Raw genomic sequence first — 20,724 nt, 5'->3', positions numbered from 1 at the left:
AGCTGTGTCCGCCTCTACTACCAATGTGGGCGCCTCAACGTGACCACGACCGCTCTGTCAAGAGTGATACAACAGAGAAGAAGAAGAACTGTGATCAGAATTAGTTTTAATATGGATATTTTGTATCCAATTAGAGAAAACTCATTAGTTTCAAATTTCTAACTCACGACCTCCGTATTGGTGACCGTTTTCCCGCTCGGCTATAATTATATGTGTGTGTATTGTTTACAGTAAATTCTTTGTCGCAAAACAATTTGTGTTGCCAAATTGCGTCCACCTTACCCGTCTCATTTCCGCTTATCCTTTCAGCGAAAATAATATTCTCTTTATTTTGTAACACCAAAACTTGTTATCCCGTTGTCTTTGATCATTTCCCCTCGTTAGCAAATTCCAACACCGACTTGCTTTCTTGTACGCAAATATAGTTAATTTCACATTACTTTGCTTTACACCTTTATGAAATGCAACACTGTTGTCATTAAGGAACTCTTGCTAGAGAAATTTGTGTTTTACGTAGCGGACACTAGAGATTAAAATGGGTTGTTTAGGTTCACAGGTATTAGCGCCTTTGACTCATTAATACAAAGGAATCGCTGCAGGGTCCCGTGCTGTCATTAGTGCGTTTTAATAACATGCGAGTTGTATTTTAAGCTTTGTTTAAACAGTACGATATTATAATAATAATAGCATCTGTATTTTCGAAGCATTTGGGTAAACTGTGGCATTATTTTAGGCGTCTTAGGGCAACTTTATATAAGGGTTAGATTTGACATTTGTGTTTATCGTTCAATTTTTAAATAAGGTTATATCAATGCAATACGATACGACGCTATATTCGATAAGTGCAGCCACACCGCAGTTAACTTTTGTGGAGCAACTGAAGAGTAACACTGTGCAACAGTACTTAAGTAACTCGGTAAGTTAGGTACTTAATGTGACTGTGTTGCACAGAGTTGCTCCACAAAAGTTAACTGCGGTGTAGATGCACTTGAACATATCTACACCAAAAACCATAAACATAATTAATATCAAACTTGCAATAAAAAGTAAGCTAAAATTTAAACTACCTGCAAAACAAACCAGTACCTAAAAATAAATAAAACATAACAGTGGTGACCTAGCCTAGATCATCCAGATCCGATCCCTTCACCATTTAATTTTATGACACTCGTAACAGAAAACAACCAAAGAAAACGTTTAATGTTAATCAAGAAACTTAAAAAAATACCTAATATTATTATGAAGTTTCTGCCTGAAAATATCATATCGCCTAAACAATATCGCATTTGACATCATTTTGTAACCAACGCCTCAGAAATACGAACCCAACATTCGTTCAATCGATCGTTAGCGACTGAAACTGTCCGAATATGAAGTGGCACTTCGCTCAATTGATGAATCACCCCCGTCTGCTACTTCCGAAAAGAAAAACGAAGTAAGTGTCCTACTGTCACGATAATGTATAGAATTTTCCGCCCTATTCCGATGGAGTAAAGCGCGATAGGGTTTAACATTTTATGATCTTGGTTCGTATGTGATTTTTCCTAAAGGCTACATAACAGCTGTCTTTGCACATGTTTGTTTTACGGACTTTGGATAAGACGGAGATATTTACTGTCCTACCACGTATATCGACGGCGAAGTACCATGAACTCCTAACTAACATTTTTAGTAATATACATTTTCATCCATTTAGTAAAAATAAGAGTTCATGGTACTTCGCCGTCGATATATTAAGCGACTGTACATTGACATACCTACATTACAGATGTAGTGCATAATAGTTTTCCATCGTATTTATTCGGTAACGTTCGTATTTGTCATGCTACTTAAGTCAACCTCAGTACTTTTTGTACCGACTGACTGAAATAGCAAGACACTTTCGTATGTTTACGTGAAAATACGATGGAAAATAATTAAACACTACATCTGTATTTTAAGCAGTAAAAAAGTGCCAAACTATATTTATATTTTATGATTCTACAGTTAGATCTTAGATGCAGTACATTTCAATAGCCTTATAAAAACATAATCCAATCGAGTACCCTGGAATTACATTTATCTGCAATCGATGCAACCCATCATTTCTTCCAAACCGAGCTCACACAAAAATAGACTCAGTTCCATAAACTCAAGGTTCAAAATTATAATCAGCAATGCCTCCCTACACTTTTCAAAAGCAAATAGTGTTAGTTGGATAATTGACACAGTGGCAACCCTAGGGACGGTAGGGATGCACCCTGTGCAATCGTTCGTACGAATTAGAATAATAAGATTTCCCTGCAATTTGAAATATTAAACAGTGGAAGAGCATTTCGACGTAACTTAGTTTTTTTAAGTGCATTCGTTTGCATAATGAATGACGATTGTGCGCCCAAAGTGTCGTGTTAAGATGTTATTAGGTGGATAAAAGGTACCTTCTATTCCGCTTTTATTCGATTTGCTTCCATAAGTCGTTACATTTGTATAGGATTCCTAATATTCGTATACTAGCCTATTCGTATCCAAGATAAAGAAAATGCTGACATATTTGCCGACATTGGACCACATTACGCCTCAAAATTAACTGTTTCTTTAATAACCTGCTTTTATTTGTAAATTGTAATTTTACTAATTTAATTTCAAATCAGTATTTTCTGACTTTCAAGACATTTATTTATATTTTGGTGTCCACAATAGTTTTTAATGCTTTTTTATATTTCGTTAACTTTACAAAAAAAGTTAATAAACATATTTCTAAAAGTATATATATACTATGTTATAACATTGTGCGAAGTATTTATCTTACATATGCCTACATACCTTATAAGTTGGAAATAAACACAGAGGTTTCATCAGTCTGATAACGCAAGATTTACACTATTTACAGTCCCGTGGCGTATATTATTCACTGGTAATAAAGTAGAATGTTTGTTCTAATATGTTACTTTACTAGTCTTATCTGTAACCGTCGATTAAAATTCACGTGTTTACTGTTGGAGGTCATGGAGGTCATGTCTATACATTACGACCCATTAGTCTACATAATTAATTACAGGGCGAGTCCAGGGTATAAAAAAATGGATAGGCACGGTCGACCTCAAATATTGGTCTAATTTTTAATACTGCAGTAGCGTTTTCTGAAGTACTTAGTACTTAATGCGAAATCAACGTCTCAAATATATGTTTCAGGCAGCTAAATTATCAGATGCATGGAATTATCAGATAGGTAGGAGCAGTCTACCGTTGACACCGTTGTCTACCGTTGTCCCGAACAAACATGATTTTTTTGAAGATGGTCTCTTAGGAGTATCTCTTTCTGTGACTAATGGTCAAAAATATGCCCAAAGAAATAATCATCCAGATATCGCCCAATTTTTTTTTATCTTAAAAGTCTTAATATTATACTTATTCTTAGGTACCTAACTAATACGAGGCTTCTTTGTTTCAGGTCTCGACGCAGAACTATACTACGTGCGAGAAGGCGTGGTAAACACCTATGCCACAGGCTTCATCGTACCGGTGCCTGCGCACATAGCAGACCTGGAGTTTATGTGGCAGTCCTTGGGCAGGAAACCAGTAAGTTCCTGGCAATTATTTTATTTAGTAGGGCCTTTTGCAAGAGTACCCCCAGACACAAAACAGATAAGTACAGAAGTCAATCACATGTATGTACTTTACATTTCATACCTACGCTCGGCGGTCGCTCTAGGGTTGCGATTGTTGCGAACTATGACTTATGCACAAAAAACTATCGTGGTAGTGGCACTCGTATCCACCGTATCGTATCTCGTATCTAGTTGTTTGATTTATTGTTGAGGATGAAACGGGAAGAATGGAAATATAAATTAATAATAACATTAATAACTCAAATAGGTATTTTAATTTTAATGTCATTGTTATACATATTACAAACTTGCCACAGAAAATATCTTGCGATGATTTCGAGATTGGCGAAATGCACGATTAATATATTTTAAAGTGTAATAATTTCGCATTCTCATGTACAATGTAATAAATTCGCATACGCATTCTCTCTGAAACCACTGGTAGCTTAAAAAACGACAATTCACCGGTTAATGTTGAATTTAAACAACCGTCCACTGTACAGTTATAAGAACTTTTTGTTTTGTTTCTCCATTATTGCACCAAAAAGTTCACCGACGCGTGTCTCAAGCGGATGGCACTCGCGCTCGCACTGGTCCCAACTGGTCCGAGATATCGTGTCCGTGAGCAGTGTCTATGTGTGCGTTGCTCGAGCGCGCTTTGTATGTAGATTGATTTCTGTACCTATCTCTTTTGTGCCCCAGACCACCAACTTCCAGACCGCCCCCGAAACCGAATCGACCTTAGCAAACTCTGCGCCGTCGACTGGACAGAGTAGTATGGCGGTATTTGGCGTCAGAGGCCAAGATCCAATTCGGGTAGTTGCGCCACAGCAGTAAGTCTTTTGCACGACTAATGGTACGCTATAATCCCTCGCAACATCAATCAGGAACTTCAGGGCTTTTAAGGAACCGGTAAGTCAGTAGTAATCTTAATAAAGCTTAGAACTATTCTCTGCCCCATCACGATCAGACATGGGCATTACTCGACAAAATATTCAATCGATTAGGTACAATCGACTAAACTAAACACGAACAAATCTCTATCAAAAGCTGACAGCGCGCGGTCATTTTTGCACGTGCACGTAGGTACCAGAAATTCAAGATTTACACATTGAAAAGCATTCTAGTGTTATAATACCTATATTGTGTGATATACCTGTATGACAGGCTGCATCATATTAGTACTAGTTGCTGTAAGTTAGTAGTAGTAGTAGTAGTTAGTAGTTGGACATAGGTTACCTATGTCCAACTACTAACTATAACTACTACTAACCTATGATAGGTTAGGTAGGGACATACATTGCTTACACATTCCACTTTGTTCTACCAAATAAACTATCTACAATAATCTACTCGAGGAAATAAGAAGGATTCTTTTATACGCACTTCTTACTTTTACCCAACAACTCTTAATTTCATCAAAACATTGCCCAAATGCCCAACTCTGCTAACGAAACTATTCATTGCTAAGTATTGGTTTGCTTACTTGAGCCTCTACTAAAAGTGCCGCTTACAATAAGCAATGACTGTATATAACCTGTTTTTTATTAATTACGCCCCGGCTTCGTACTGGTTAACAAATTATACACCAAATCCTTCCTCAAGAATCACTCTATTAATAGGTGAAAATCGCATGAAAATCCGTTCAGTAGTTTTTGAGTTTATTGCGAACAAACACAGAAACAGACAGACGCGGCGGGGGACTTTGTTTTATAAGGTAGTAAAAATATACTGCTATTTAATTATTTTCCTCACTTTGTAGCTAGACGTTTATTTTAACACACAACAGAACCTGAAACATGCAGGCAAGAGACTCCGCGCTTGCAATTTGGCTTGAATGCTATTCCATTTACGAAACAAAAGGACAGCTTTCGTTTTGGAATGTTCTAACGAGCTGCTGTTGAGCACTTTGCCCACCAAGCATAACCGTAAGCGACATTTGAATATCTAGTTGATTATGGAATATACAGTATGTAAGTGAACGAAAAGCAATTACTCAAACCCGATCATAGTAAGCAACTTTTACTATGGCACCAACCCCGAAATCGCGGAAAAAAAAATTTACTCTCGAATAGGAAATTTCAACATCAGACCAGCAAAATGTATGAAACATCCAATTTTTTTCCACGTTTTCGGAGTTGGTCCCATAGTAAAAGTTGCTCAGTAAGACCAAACATTAACGGGTTTAAGTAATTGCTTTTCGTTCAGATACATACTGTATTCTGTGAGAATAACAAATGACGACCGTTCTGTCGGCCTAGCCAAGGTGACAATCGCTATCGCTACGACAACGAAGCACTTTGTGTCTCTCTATCACTCATCTATATTAGTGCGACAGTGACATTTGCGTTGCGATCGTTACGGAGCGTAAGCGATTGGCATGTTGGCTACTCGGCCTGGCCTAGGTAGTTATTACATGTATAACGACGATAACGATATGTATATCGTTTGTTACAGTTACCGTACGTTATGGACATAGACTACGAGAGCCGAGGCGCGATGCTGCCGCCGCAAGTCAACATCTCGGAGAGGGGGATGGTGCCCACCAAGTTGCAAGCTTTCAGGTAAACACAGCCTAAGACGTAGCTAGATTATAGACAGGCTTGATGTAAAGTTACTGCCATCTAGGTTTATTAAGAGTAACCTAAGCCATTCTATAATCTTCGTAGTCAATTTAATACAGATGTAGTGTAGACGTTTCCGAGATACGTAGTTCGTATTTGTCATGCTACTTCAGTCAACCTAAGTATTTTTTATGCCGAGACAGACTGAAATAGCAAGGCACGTTTGTTTGTTCTGTGAAAATATGATGGAAAATAATATGCACAACATCTGTAATTTATGAGGGAATAATTTTAGGCCAAAAAAAGTACTAGTATACCAAGAAAAACGTACCTAATTAACGTACGTTACTTATTATTTGTAAATGATCAATGGAATAAGTCCAAAGCGCAGGTACAGCGAATAGCAGTTTCTCGAATAGCTCGTGGGTATTTGTGATATAAGTAAGTATGCAAAGTAACAATTTCCGGAAGAGTTTCGACCTTGTGCAATTACGATCGAATGAGTGTTTTAACAAAAAATATTGAGAATTTTCAATCCACAGATATACAAAAATATATAAAAACACCCATCATTCGTGCTGATCTAAATGTTTTAACTACACGTCACATTGCATAGCAAATTTATTTCAGAGTACGCTTGCCCTGCACCGGCAGCAGAAGCGCTGAGATTCTGGTGACAATGCAACTAAACATTTCGGCTCCTGATCGCGCCCACAAAGATGTACGGCTTTTGTTTAAAAGGAACAAGATCTGCTTGAAAGGTGAGTCACTATATAGTTTTCCTTATTATTTTCTTTTTCTCTTTAGAACTCCTAGTGTAAACAAGCGTTTGCGTTACAAAAATAGACATTTTGTATGGGATTTTGAACAGCGCGCCAAGCGGGACGTTTTGGAAACTCAATATCCCATACAACGCGTACGTCACGTCACGCTATCGAATGAAATTTACATACCTACACTAGGGGTTCTTGACTGGGAAATACCTAACATAAGGTCATCGTAACAAAAGTATACTTAAACCAACTTTCGGGTATTCCAAACATATTTATTTTAAGATATTATTACTTTCACATGTTGATATCTAAGTCTGTAATGACAGCTACATTGTACTACGAATCATGATCAACTGACGACATTATTCCGTACGAGAGATAAGGACACAAATAATATTTACAACTATTAGATTATTTACATTACTTATCCTTCCCTCTTTGTTAATAAGTAAATAAGACCACATACATTACCTATAAACAAAAAAAGTTCCTAAACTAATTCCATTTTATGACTATTCCACCAATTTAAAGAATTGAAGCCAAACGCAAAATCTTATTGGTAATTCAATAGTCTAATAAAACAATGAAGGATCCTCTTACACCCAACTTCATTGCAATCCCTGCTCAATAAATTATTTTACTACTACCAATATAAAACTGGGAACAATTTTACAAAGTTCTACACTTTCCCTGGCAATAATAATAACAGTAAATCAACTTGGCAACATTGGGAATAGTTTCAAAAATAGAGGGTGGGATGCATAGCAAAATATAGTGAACATGGCTACCCCATGTTAAAGAGCTTAAGGCATGTCCACACTTATGAGCTTCTATGTTCGACCACAGAATAAATTAAGTACTAGGTACAGAAGAGTCACTCTCTAACAAAACGCGTCTATCACGATCAGGACAGATATGGCCGCTAGGTGGCGACAGCGCCACGCGCGGCTTATGGCAAACCCCAAAATTGGGGTCGAACGGATGTACTTTTAGCTACCTGTAGCAAAGCGACGAAATCGCGGAGTGAGCCACCCCTGGTTCGACTTGAGTTTTTCTTTTACGCATACTTCAAAGTCATAGCGGATGCCCTAAATATATTTTAATTAGCATTCGTCGCAAATAAAATATTTTATGACACGCACTGAATGTAGATGAAGACGATAATGAAAATCGACTAATGTGGACATATCTTTACACGCTTACTGCAATTTTATTTTTCAAATGTTGGACTTGTACGATTTCAAAAAGTCCTATATACTACTAAGGTGTTCCTAAGCAAATGTAACTTTTTATTTGCATTATAGCCAAATCAGTTTACTTGACAAATGGGGTGCCTACTATATTATACTGTACCATTATCGAAGTTTCGCCGTTTCGTGAGATATATGTGGTGTTTTATTTGTCAAATAAGGAAGCATTTGGCGATGTTGGCAGGAGCTGAGTCATTTTGCATCCGGTGTGTTTTTCCGAGTGGGGTGATCTTTCATGTTTTTTTAGCTGTGAATGTAAAACTGAGTCTGCGGCCTGCGGCAAATTATTCCAGTAATAAGACCGACAACAGCAGACTTGGACGTGTTTTGTAAAAATGGTCACATTGCTTTTTTTAAGCATCAACAAAACTTTATTGTTGTTATTATAGAGTGAAGATACAAGGAAAAATAAAATAAGAATAGTTAGACCAGTTGTTTTAAAGGACCCACTGATTAACAGTCCGCCGGACGGTGTCGGCCTGTCAGATAGAACAAAATTTTGAAGTCGCAGGCAGAAGTTACTTTTCATGTACATACTAAATATATACCACAAAGTAGCATTACAAATATACACAGTACTCAAACTCTATACTACGATAATAAAACAATAACTAATCTTTGTAACTTCCGCTAGAGTAATAATTTGTACGATATCATTATTATCTTCATGTTCCGTATAGCGGTCCCTAATCAAATTGTCACATATAACGAACGGCCATAGTTATCCGGGTTATCCGGCCTTGAACTTGACGGGTACACGCGTTGCCTCGAGGCTTTTCCTATTATAAATAGTTTATCCAGTATAATAAACGTCACAAAAATGGCAGTTATGTAGTAAGATGATATTGAAAAAGCTATTTTCGGTGAAGAATCCGAGTACTTACCTAAAGATTATTTATAACTTTTACCATATTTTTTGCCATATTTTTATGATGATTGTCATTTTTATGTCCAGTGGCCAATACCTACAACCTATTGGCCTATCTTTTAACATAATACCCTAATTTATTTATGAAAAGAGATACATGTGATAGATTAACTTGAAAATGATCGATTTGGAAATAACGTTAATATTAAAAAGATGTATGGCAAGAACAAATCCGAGAAACCAAAGGCAATCTCGAACTAATACGTTCATCCAAAATCCTTTCCGCGGAGGCATTAGATACGAATCCCACTAAATGAAATATTAAGGATAATAGAAAAACTTTGCGAGGGAGCGAAATGGCTAAATAATAACTCGACAAAAGAACTTAAGCGCCAACATATTATAATGACAATACGTCCTTCAAAACGGAGCTAGAACGAAACAGGTAGGACGAAAGATGACTTACGTCACCTCGCTGAAAGAAATTTCTGAATACTGTAATAAGTACTATATGTCGTTTAATATAAGGTTGAAATTACAAGAACATTTTTAAGTGACATGAGAGCTTTCGAGTGTTATTTAGCACGTTATTAAATGTCAACGACAACGCTCTTTGAGATATTGATACTAGCTCCAGACATTTTAATTAAGAATCAAGAGGTAATATTATCCATGTGCCTATATAATCGTATAAGTATTAGTTTGAGCGTGGATATTGAACTTTTTTATGTGCCTATCGTTATATTTTTAGGATCAAAGTGACCTTGTTGCTAGTCATTAAATACCTAATATGATTTACTTAAATATAAAAAAAACGTCCAATTCAAAAAACCTCCAATGCGCACCGAAGGTTCCGTCCGTACCACTATTTTTTCCTCCTACTAACCTCCTCTATAACATAAGGTAGGGGGAAACCGGGAGACTTGCCCGCGTGAGAGACTCAAGTCTCCCAATATGGCACTTTTTAAATAAAATGGTTCAACCTCCGACCAGGGCAAGTCTACCGGACTCCCCTTTTTTCCTTCGTAGGTATTTTCGATGGAAATTAAAAACAAACAAAATGTTGGGCCCTGGGCCTCACATTTCCAATAAAGAGCTCGACAATATTAAAGGTTTCAATTTTCAATAACTCCTCAAGACATTTATCAAAACGGCCAATTGTATACACTCCACAAATCACTCCCTCGCATTCTATCCTCCGAGTGTATCCAGAGGGATGAAGACGTGAGCACACTAAACCAATTTATATCAGTATGTCATTATTGTGAATACCTAAGTACTTTTGGCACAAACGGCCCAATTCGAACTTTAAGATACGTCAGTTAATAGATCTAGAAAAGATACGGATTGCATATGTCAGTTTCAAAAATGACGTTTTTGTTTGAAGAAATGTCACATTTGGCACTGACATATCTAGTCCATACCTTTTCTAGATCTATTAACTGACGTATCTTAAAGTTCGAAATGGGCCGAAAAATCACACATTTGAAAAGTCCTGATATTTTGAAAAAGTGTAATTTTTGAATACACAACTCCTGGAAGGTTTATGAGACTGAATCTATTTCTTCATTTATGTCCATATGTATGTTTGTTTTTTCTCTGTGTTTCACCTTAACCTCAAAACTATATTAATTTCAGTGAATAAAACGCCAGTTGTCTCGTTTTTATCAAGTGGGTGAGACAACCTCATTTAAAATTAATTAACTGAATTTGAGTCTTGGTACTTTTTGCTAAAAGAAACTTAAGTTGGGTTAAAGTTTTTCATGCGTTTTGCTTGTAGTGAGGTGTATAAGAGGAGTTTTTTCGAAAATTCCTTTTCAAAATTCACTAATGAAATGATTTGCTGTTTTTGAGTTAAATAAATCCAAAACTCGTTAAGATCAGGTTATGAAATACCTCATTAAAGGGGAGTTAACCTACTGTGCATAGTATTACGACTGTGGCGAAGACTTTAAGGGACGCACCCCTCCTTAATGTGTTTACAACGAAGTATCGATTGTTCTATTGTGCTTTTATTTGACTTGTAAATTTTATGTTTCTTCTTACACGCTTTTTATTATAAAAACGGTACTAGGCAAACTTTGTATGTGTCAAAAAATTGGCTATTAGTAGGGAAGTAGTTTTTGAGTTACGAGGCCTGAATTCGAGTTTGTCATATACATATTAATTTTTTTATTTTTCCTTGATTTTAAGTTGTTATTTGAGAGTTTACAGTAAGTAGGTATTTCTTTTTTACTATTAACTTGACGTAATATGACCTTAATAGAATAAGTACCTGTACAAAATTTTTACTCTACTCGAGTCTAACTCGTATTAAGTAGTGAGTTTATATCAATGATTAATACTGTTTTCGGTTTTTCACATACAAACACTTTTGGTAAATATTCAATTCCTTCATACATACATATTGCAACATACTTTATGTTGTAACTACCTATGTAAAGAATTTCAAAACAACACCTTCACAAAAAAGTTCGGCGGAAGTGTTTAAAAAGCCACATAAAGGGCTGAACAAGAAAATAACTTTCTTAAACGCTTTACGAAACCCGACTTTGAAACTGTACTTACAAAAAAATGGTGTCAAGATTTTCGCTCCAGCGAGATTACTTTCAAATTGCTTCCCATAAAGTGATTCAGTTTCTAATAACCTTTTAAATAATGAAAATTTAGTCGAGGAAAGTTATTTTGGAGCGTGGAAAATTTTAAATGGCTCCTTGCGACCTTAAGAGGAAAGAGAACGGCCGCTTCTCCATACAAACGTAGTCCCCATTTTCCTCTCTGGATATTGACATTATGAAAAATATTTTTGCATAACTTGATGTATATTAACCATAGCTATGCTCCCACGATTGACTTTTTTAATTTTTTAAAAATTATAATATGTAATTAGGAGCGAACAACAGATTTCATACAAGTTTTTAAATGCTCCTAACTTTTAATAATTAAAAATAATAAAAAATCTAACTTAAAAACAAAACTAGAGGAATATTTAGCTGTGGTTGATATAGGTACCTACAACAAATTGTGTCAAAATATTTTCGAAAATGTTAATATCTAGAGAGGAAAATGAGGACTACGTTTGTATGAAAAGGCGATTTCGCGCGGGTCCTCCAATTTCGTCTTAAGCGAACGGAAGTGATTTTATAATGAAGTAAAATTCACGATTCTGTGCGTAATAATTAAAATGATAAAATTCAATTGGATTGATTTGTGTAGTTCAATTAAATATGTTATTATCGGTGGTGCCTGAGCCATGATCTTGATTGAAAACGTGACTTACAGGGAACCATTGGAAAAGCAAAGTTGAAACTTCATTCATATCTCATCGTCTCCGCCAGGTCTATCAACAGTAGTTACCCACAACGAGACAGCCATGCTGGCCGGCGACGCCACCCGCGGCTCCAGCGGCGTGGCCTTCGCTGCCGGCGGCTGTGCGGCTGCAGCGCTGGCGCTGCTGGCGGCGGCGGCCGCGGCGGGCACGCTTTACCGACGGGGCGGGAAGGCGCGCCATCATGATTCTATACAGTAAGTTCATTCTCAACCCCAGGTCTATCAACAGTAGTCACCCACAACGAAACCGCTATGCTGGCGGGCGACGCCACCTGCGGCTCCAGCGGCGTGACCTTCGCTGCTGGCGGCTGCGCGGCTGCAGCGCTGGCGCTGCTGGCAGCGGCGGCCGCGGCGGCCGCGGCGGGCACGCTTTACCGACGGGGCGGGAAGGCGCGCCATCATGATTCTATACAGTAAGTTCATAATATGAAGCTCGCTATGCGAAAAACAATAGCAACTTTTGTTAAATTTTTCTTCTTCTTCTTGGAGATCGTCCACACAAAAAGAGAAAACGTTTTTCCACTTATAAATATTTTTTTCTACTACTACTTTATTAATGAGGCCCTTTAGTATATTTCCAATTTTAAAAATTATGTAATATATGTATATCAATAGCTTCTGGCTCTCATCAATATAAAATGCGTGTATCAAAAGCTATTTTTGAATATGAGTAGATAAAGTACTTAGTTTATGTAACTTGTTCTCTAAGCCGCTGGTAATTAATACCTACATGTTACAAACGATTTCTACCCACTTTACCATGCATTACAAAAATTATAGTATAAATTATAGTGTAAATTGTAGTAATTATTATGTATATAATATTGTTTACATTTAAATTAATTAGTGCACGTTAGCCCAAAATAAAAAGTGTTGTTTTATAAGTGTATCTCATGTAAGTGAATTTTGTAAATTCTTAATGAGATAATAAATGTCTTAAACCATTAAACCATAAAAACACTCGTCTGATACTTTTAAGAAACTTACTTCGTTCGTTGCATAAACCCACACTCGTATTTTAATGCCTCTCATCAGTCACATAAACTACTAAATTATATACCTACATACATGAAAAAATGAGTGAAACAAAACTGTGTCACAATAAATTTTAATAAAAGCAATGACTATAAAAACGAACTGGAAATGACAAAAGCACGAGTATAAACGTTTATGGGTTTATTATGACTCTGTTCGGCTACGTTGCGACTATAAACAAATTGAACAATAAAATTTGATGTAATTGAAACTAAATGCTTTTTTATTACCTATTTTCTTATTGATCATCAGCAAACATAATAATATTCTGGAGGAAGAATAGATTCTATAACATTTTGACTTACATATTTTAAAGTTTGAATCGGGCCGTAAGTTAAGAACCAACAACAGGAGTGGTCATTTCTCCATACAAACGTACTCGACTGCTTCCTCCGTGGGCTTTGATGCTAGAGCAATGATTTTTTCAACACAGATTAATATTATCATTATCTGTGTCGGACCTTTTTGCTTTTATTGATATTTTTGTTTTTTAAGGCGCTAGAGTCTTTCAAACATGGCTAAAATGGCCTCATTGACTATGCCGCAATGAGAGGCGTAGTATTCAAAACTGATATCAATTAGACAATAAAACAAAACGGTCCGACACAGATAATTTATAATCATTTAGATTTCCAGGTTACGATTGGTTAAGTTTTGGAGGAGGAAACAGTTAGAGTACGAAACCTCGATTTTTGAGATTTTTACGCAGGATTTTTCGCCTTGTCCTTATCGCACTAGTTTTAGGAGCCGCTTCCGTTAGCGAGGCGGGCATATTTACCTAAAATATTTAAAACTCAGCTCCTGTTTCGTCTTAAATACGCTTACTCTAAAATGTAGGAGCCGTGCTCATACACATTACGCAAGCGGTATACCGTCTCTCATAAGGATCTGAATATTACAACGTTAGTGACGTGCACGTGTATGCACACACTTCCGGTTTGCACAGGCCTTTACATTTATGGCGTTTTCATAAGCGTCTGTCAAATCTTACAATTACAAGCCTTTGATAATTTTTGGTCTTGTCTGTCATTTTGACGTATCTTATAGCTAGTAGCTATTAGCTACTGACAAAAAACATACAACCAAATTGATAGCCTCCTTCTTTGAGATTCGTAAGTCGGTTAAAAAGTAACTTTCTTCATACAATTCAATTTCGGGAGAAAACGTTTTACACTAACTAAATCTTAACATACAGTCTTAATAATAATGATTTTGATATCGATCGTTTCAGCTTAATATATTATTGTCTCAGGTTTATTGGTTTCGCTTTTTTTGAAATAATAAAATAAAATAACATTATTTTTGTATGACAAATTTTTAATAAAAGGAAAACGTATTAAAGTGTCAATAACATAATAAAATATGGAGAATAAATGTAATTTATCTTTTAGCTAGCCAAGCTTAAATTCACTGAGCTGCTCATTATTTAACTTTATCCTAGCACAAATCAAAACTTATCAAGCCATTTGTGCCGTGGAACGTTTAACAGACACATTTATATACTTACCCCCTTATTATGATAATAATCGTTTGCCCCTTTCTATCATACCAATACGTCGGAAAAAGAGAAACGATTATTATCGGCTTGTCAACTTTAGTAAACGTTTATGAATAAGGGCGGTAAACTCGAAATTACCTTTTGTTCATTCATCATTTGGCTAAAATCAACCCCAGACAAAAATACGAACAAAATCCTGTTTATTACCGTAGACTTAATACAAGCCTACATTTACTGAAGAAAGAAATATCATTTTCATCGAACAATTCCGCTTTTCCTCGATGTTTTTCCGCGAGATTGAAATAAAACTCAATTGTGCTCCCATGCGCGAACTTGCTTAACTAGAAAACAAACAATGCCAAAAACTGGATTACTTGAAACTTTAGATGGATATTAAATGAAATCCCGAAGATTATTCAAAAGTGGGCGAAGTTCCATTTTAGGTTATTACATATTCGGAGTTAAATTGGTTGTCGTTACGAAATTATGCCGCTCTAAAAGGCAATTAATTCCAAAATTTTGGTGTAATCGCCATAATAATTACTGAAATAACTAACGGTTATATGTGAAATTGTATCTTTCTGTGAATGTTCGTATTGGTGGGAGAATTTAACACAGTTAATTTCTTATAATTTTTATTCATATAACTATGTATACAACAGTGCTTAGGTTGATATCCAAATTTCTAAAAGATGGCGCTGTTACATGGCACTAACTAGCGTTAGCTAGTTCACCATAGGATATATATGTATATAGGAAACTGTCAAATATCAGATTAAACGATTGGTATTTGTAACGTAGCAATTTCTTTAAACAAAGTGGTCCTTCGAGCCGGAGTCCTTGTATTTTTAAAAATAAATCCAGTAAAATTACGCTTGTTAAAGCAATCCAAAATAAAATCTTTGTACACAAATAAACGAGTCCGATTTATCCGAACCACTGAACAAGATAACGTGAACCGTATCGAAATGGATAATTTATATGAGTTCTTTAAAGGTTTTGATATATTTTACATGTAGGTACATGAATAAATTACATTTGAGTATGGATTATCTGAGTAGCAATTTCAGAGTAGGCCGATCTTCAATTACGAAATGTAATCATAAATCGAAATTGATGGTCTTATTGGAATCACTGAGCAGGATCGTGGCTGTGACTTGAAATATGTTGCATTAAAATATGGTTTTCACTGTGGTGAAAACCATATTTTAATGCAAAGAAAGAAAAACAAAGCCAGCTCGGAAAGAATTACTTTGCACTTCAAACACCAATAGCAAAGTTGCATTTTATCCACATGTGAGGCAAAGTAATCAAATGCAAATTTTGAGTTGTTTTCTTATGTTTGCTGGTAGAATTGACTTTTAAACGATGATTTTGGATGATAAATATTTAATAACATTTATTTGGATTTGATTTGGTTTGATTTTGTTTGATATTTTACAATTAATATTTGCTTCGGGTTGGTGTGGTGAAAAATTTTGTGTTTCACTCAGGGGCAAATTTAATTTGTTTAACTCTCGTGCTTTGAATCCCTCCACACACACACACTTTGTGTTTTTTTGGTTCGAAAAATGGAATCTTGAGCGTTGCGAGGGTTTCAAAGCACGAGAGTTAAACAAAATTTGCCCCTGAGTGAAACACAAAATTAGCACAAGCGGTTAAACAATAACTTTGCCCCCTTGTAAAACAAATAACTATTTCTCTGTGTAGTCAAAGTATATTTCTGTTACAACAATAGTTATTTGTTTTACAAGGGGGCAAAGTTGTTGTTTAACCGCTCGTGCCAATATTGATACTCGAGCAAGCGAAAGATTCCAAAATCGAACCACGAGCGTAGCGAGTTCGCAGATTTTTTTAAATCTTTTAATTTATCGAGCTTAGTCTAACAGACGATGCCGCTCGTGTTCAGATATTTTTGAGCAACTCGGCAGCTACGATATATCATCCCATTCTACATACAAGAATGAAATTTTGGATATATAGGTACTTTTATTATTGCACAAAACATACATACAGTTAGTTATACTTACAAACTATACACGCACAAGTTACTAACTAAACATTGCTACCGCTCCTAGACGCTTCCGGTGCAAAAGTGCCCATAATACTCGCGGCATTGCCGAATTAAATTACCAAAACCTTGTTTTATACTCTGTGCAACTCTCTAAATTTTAAGAATAAAAAACACATGTTTATCTCTCCTTTTCAACATATAATAGCTTAATCTTATCATACAAAAATATTTTCAAAAACGTATCCATTTAAAGGCAGCATATTAAGTTCAATAGATCGTATATAGGTCGACCCCTGTCTCTGCTGATGGATGGTGTGGCGGCGATAGACAATCCGAGTTTAATTATTATGGAGATTTAGACTGCGCGTAGGCATAGGCAGGTTCAGCCGCAGAAGTGGGGTTAACTGATTAATTTGTGTGATGACGTGATACGGAGTTTGAAGAGGCGCGGATTTGTTTTTTAAATAAACATAGGTTTTTTTAAAGCACGGTAGTATTGGTAGTTTATGTGACTGTTACATAATGAAAGATATTTTATACCAGTGCAGGTTTATGAAACGAACTGAAAGCAAGTTTCATAAAAAATCACACGAGTGTTTTAATGCCTAAATATGTACAGTGAGTTAAGTACATGAGTAATTATTAACCCTTTTTAATTTATGTTAAATGTATTAGTAATTACAATGATGAAGTTTATTGCAGTCATAGGTCATCTTCTAGTCTTCTTCACATGAATGGAATATTTATCTACTGACTGAGTTACAATTTCAGCTCGGGCAAAAAAGTTAGTTACATAGTATTTTTTGTAGTACTATGTATCCCAGTTTATATATGTAACAGAAAATGATTGTCCACAGTACATCATATACCACAGCAGCCTACGGCAGTCATCAGAACGTCCTGCTACGATTGGACACCCTCGGCAGACCACCGAGCTCCACTGGATCTTATGCTACTATAGCCAGCCTACATAAATTTCCGTTTGGTACGTATTATTAATAATAAATTAAAATAATAGACATAGATTGAGTAGTTTAAAAAAATAGAAAAGGGTACTAAAATTAATAGATTGGCAACAAAAACAGAGCCTTAAAATATACAATATGAGACAACATTTTAATGCTGTTTCAGCTTTTGTTTATTTTTAAGCAGGTACCAAATATTTATTTGGCAACTGAATTATTATATTAAAGACCATTTATGAAGCCCATTTTAAAAAGAAAACGGCTATCTAGTAATTAAAAAATGAAGTTCTGTTAAATAATATTTTTAACGTTTTTTTACTACTTTATCAGCTTCAAACAGATAGACATATTTAATATCTCTGAGTCTCACGGAAGTTTTGTTATTAAGACAGATAGACAACCAAAGTGGTTAAATAAATGTCAACACACCTTTGCAAATATAAATTTGCAAACCTGTCATGTAATACAAGCAAAACTGGCACTTAGTTTTCGTTCAAAAATTAAAGATACATAATATGCAACTGTGTACCAAAAAAAAATTTATTGATGTTACTTATATTATAATAAATATACCAAAAATGTACAGTAAGCTACAGAGCTGACCCTCCCTACAGGCAAGATTCTATGAAGGGAGGATCAGTTATCTCTCTCTGCAGTACCTACCTATACTGTACAATTGTACATCGTAATTTTTTTTTCGAATTTGAATTTATTGGCCATGTTTACTTTCAAGTACAGTCAACAACAGAGCTATGAATACACACAAAAATATGTATACAGTACTTTATTGCCTGTACATTAAGGTCGTGCATACATATTTTTGGCACTTTGCCTGTATTCATAGCTCTGTTGTTGACTGTACCTATCACAAATCAAAGTCCCGTACACTTGGGTTACTTTGAACCAATGGAGGGTAACTTTGACCCACATGAAAACCACCAACCTCATGTCATATTTCCATAAGTACAGTGCAATATAACCTGGACCGAGTAAATCTCAATAGCCAAAGTTACCCTCCAGGGCTAAAGTAACCCGAGTTTACGGTATTTTAATACGTAAATCCATTATCTCGATAACAATATGACGTTTTCATTAATAATCAGGCAGCAGAAGATCCCCTTCACCGTACGCGACGACCCACATCGGAGAGCACGTGTACGCTAAACCCGAGTCCCGGGTGTCCTACTACGCAGCCTCTAATCTCACGCACGTCTCGCAGGTGATTTCATTATTAATAGTTTTCGAGTTTAATCCACTTTGCATTTAATAGGTTGAAGTGGGGCAGAGAGGTATGCTCGAATATAGGGCAGCTCAGTTGGAAAATTGTCTTCATCAAATGTTATGTCAAAAGGTATTTTATACAGATTGTTTGTTTAATGTACAGTCATAATCTGCAAAGTGAATAATACTTATGTACTTAACAATTACATCATACAGATTTTTAAAGTAGGTTTGAACATGTCTAACATGTCTAATAAGAAAATTAGGCCTTAAAGGCTAAATGTTGTATTATGTCCTCATGTTGCGCATAACGCAAAAAAGTCTTTCACGATTTCGAAGTTAGTCTCACAGTAAAAGATATTTAACTGTCACAATACGTGGGCTTTATCTTGCATTATTCGTATCGTACCTTTTAATAGGCGCGACCATGACAGGGTTGCTGATGAGTAAGGTCACCAGGCTCCTGAGAATAGACTTAATAACGTTGAAGGATCTTGCCGCTTAACCTGTCAACATAGCGATCTTCATAATCGTTTGCTGAATTCATAATTAGTTACTTTGCAAGTAGATATCGTAGGCGATGAATGGTTTACTTCAATACTTCATGTTACTTCAATAATTATAGTAATGACACCTTTCCTGAATCTATTGATCAAATCTGACTTCGGTCAACACGTCAAAGTATAAAAATTGCGAAGAAAAAAGTAGATTCCTGTTTTGTGCCAATAGTGTGGTCCTACATCTACATTCTACAGCTCTACAAAGTTTCAACCTTAATATGCCCAAGATAAATTGCCTTGGCTAGAATCAAGGCGAACATAAAAAGCCTCCTTGTTTAAAGTTCAAAAAACTACCGTGACACAAGGTCCTGTGACATAATTGTCAACACTTTTCTTATTGCACTGGTTATATTGTCTTCTACAACTTTTATCTACTCTACGCAAACGAACGCCTTGAACTGCAACGTAAATTGTCCAACTTTTCTATTCCATCCGAATAAAACTCCTTCACCTCATTAAGAATCCAATTTAAGACGAGTTATCCTGTCTGCAGGTAATACAAACGTAATACAATTAGCGATGTTCACAGAATTGAAGAGAACTTCGACTAGAAGCGGCAAAGTTGCTCACTGTCGTTTGATGTACGGAAACTGGGAGTTGAAGTATTGTTTTAATCAAAACTTACTGCTGTGTAGTGAAGTTAAATTGAATTGTCTTAAGTTGTAAACAGGTGTGCAAAAGCCGAAATTATTGTTTGTGAGTTTCTTAACTAATCCATTTTCTGCGTTCGTGTTCGTGTTATTGTGTTCATGAGTTTAACAAGAACTCTCCTTTGGTGTCTCTGAACACCTAATTTTTGTTAAATAAATTTGATCAGATCCGGTATTTTATTTATGTGCCGCACGCGCCGCTGCACCGCCCGCGCACCCCCCGCGCGCGCGACCGCCTCCTGTCCCTTCGAAGTCACGTCAGCGTGCATATGCTGACGTCGCCGGTCAGCCCGTCGCAGCTAACTGGGTCAATGCGCCTTCTAAGGCGTGTGAATCACGGGCTCCTCTTTTGGAGAAGTCCTCCTGCACCAGTGTGGATAAGGAGGGATTCACACTGGTGGAAAGGAAG

The 20,724-nt window shown here is 36.1% G+C and overlaps 1 protein-coding gene across 2 annotated transcripts in view; it reads left to right on the top strand.

Annotated features, from left to right (window-relative positions):
* The window catches only part of LOC134679896 (tyrosine-protein kinase Drl), a 67,473-nt gene that overhangs the window by 38,254 nt on the left and 8,495 nt on the right, over positions 1-20,724 (top strand). The window contains exons 2-7 of one of the 2 annotated variants that reach the window (XM_063538825.1): positions 3,431-3,558; positions 6,045-6,151; positions 6,782-6,912; positions 12,590-12,785; positions 17,777-17,904; positions 18,988-19,103. In XM_063538825.1, coding sequence (XP_063394895.1) covers positions 3,431-3,558; positions 6,045-6,151; positions 6,782-6,912; positions 12,590-12,785; positions 17,777-17,904; positions 18,988-19,103 — 806 coding nt within the window. Of the gene's footprint in view, positions 1-3,430; positions 3,559-6,044; positions 6,152-6,781; positions 6,913-12,380; positions 12,568-12,589; positions 12,786-17,776; positions 17,905-18,987; positions 19,104-20,724 lie in introns of both variants that reach the window. The other variant, XM_063538827.1, reaches the window with a different exon arrangement.

This window comes from Cydia fagiglandana, chromosome 3 (assembly GCF_963556715.1).
Source record: "Cydia fagiglandana chromosome 3, ilCydFagi1.1, whole genome shotgun sequence".
In the NCBI taxonomy this organism is placed as follows: domain Eukaryota; kingdom Metazoa; phylum Arthropoda; class Insecta; order Lepidoptera; family Tortricidae; genus Cydia; species Cydia fagiglandana.
The sequence above is the reverse complement of the archived record's forward strand: the minus strand, read 5'-3'. Positions and strand labels throughout refer to the sequence as shown.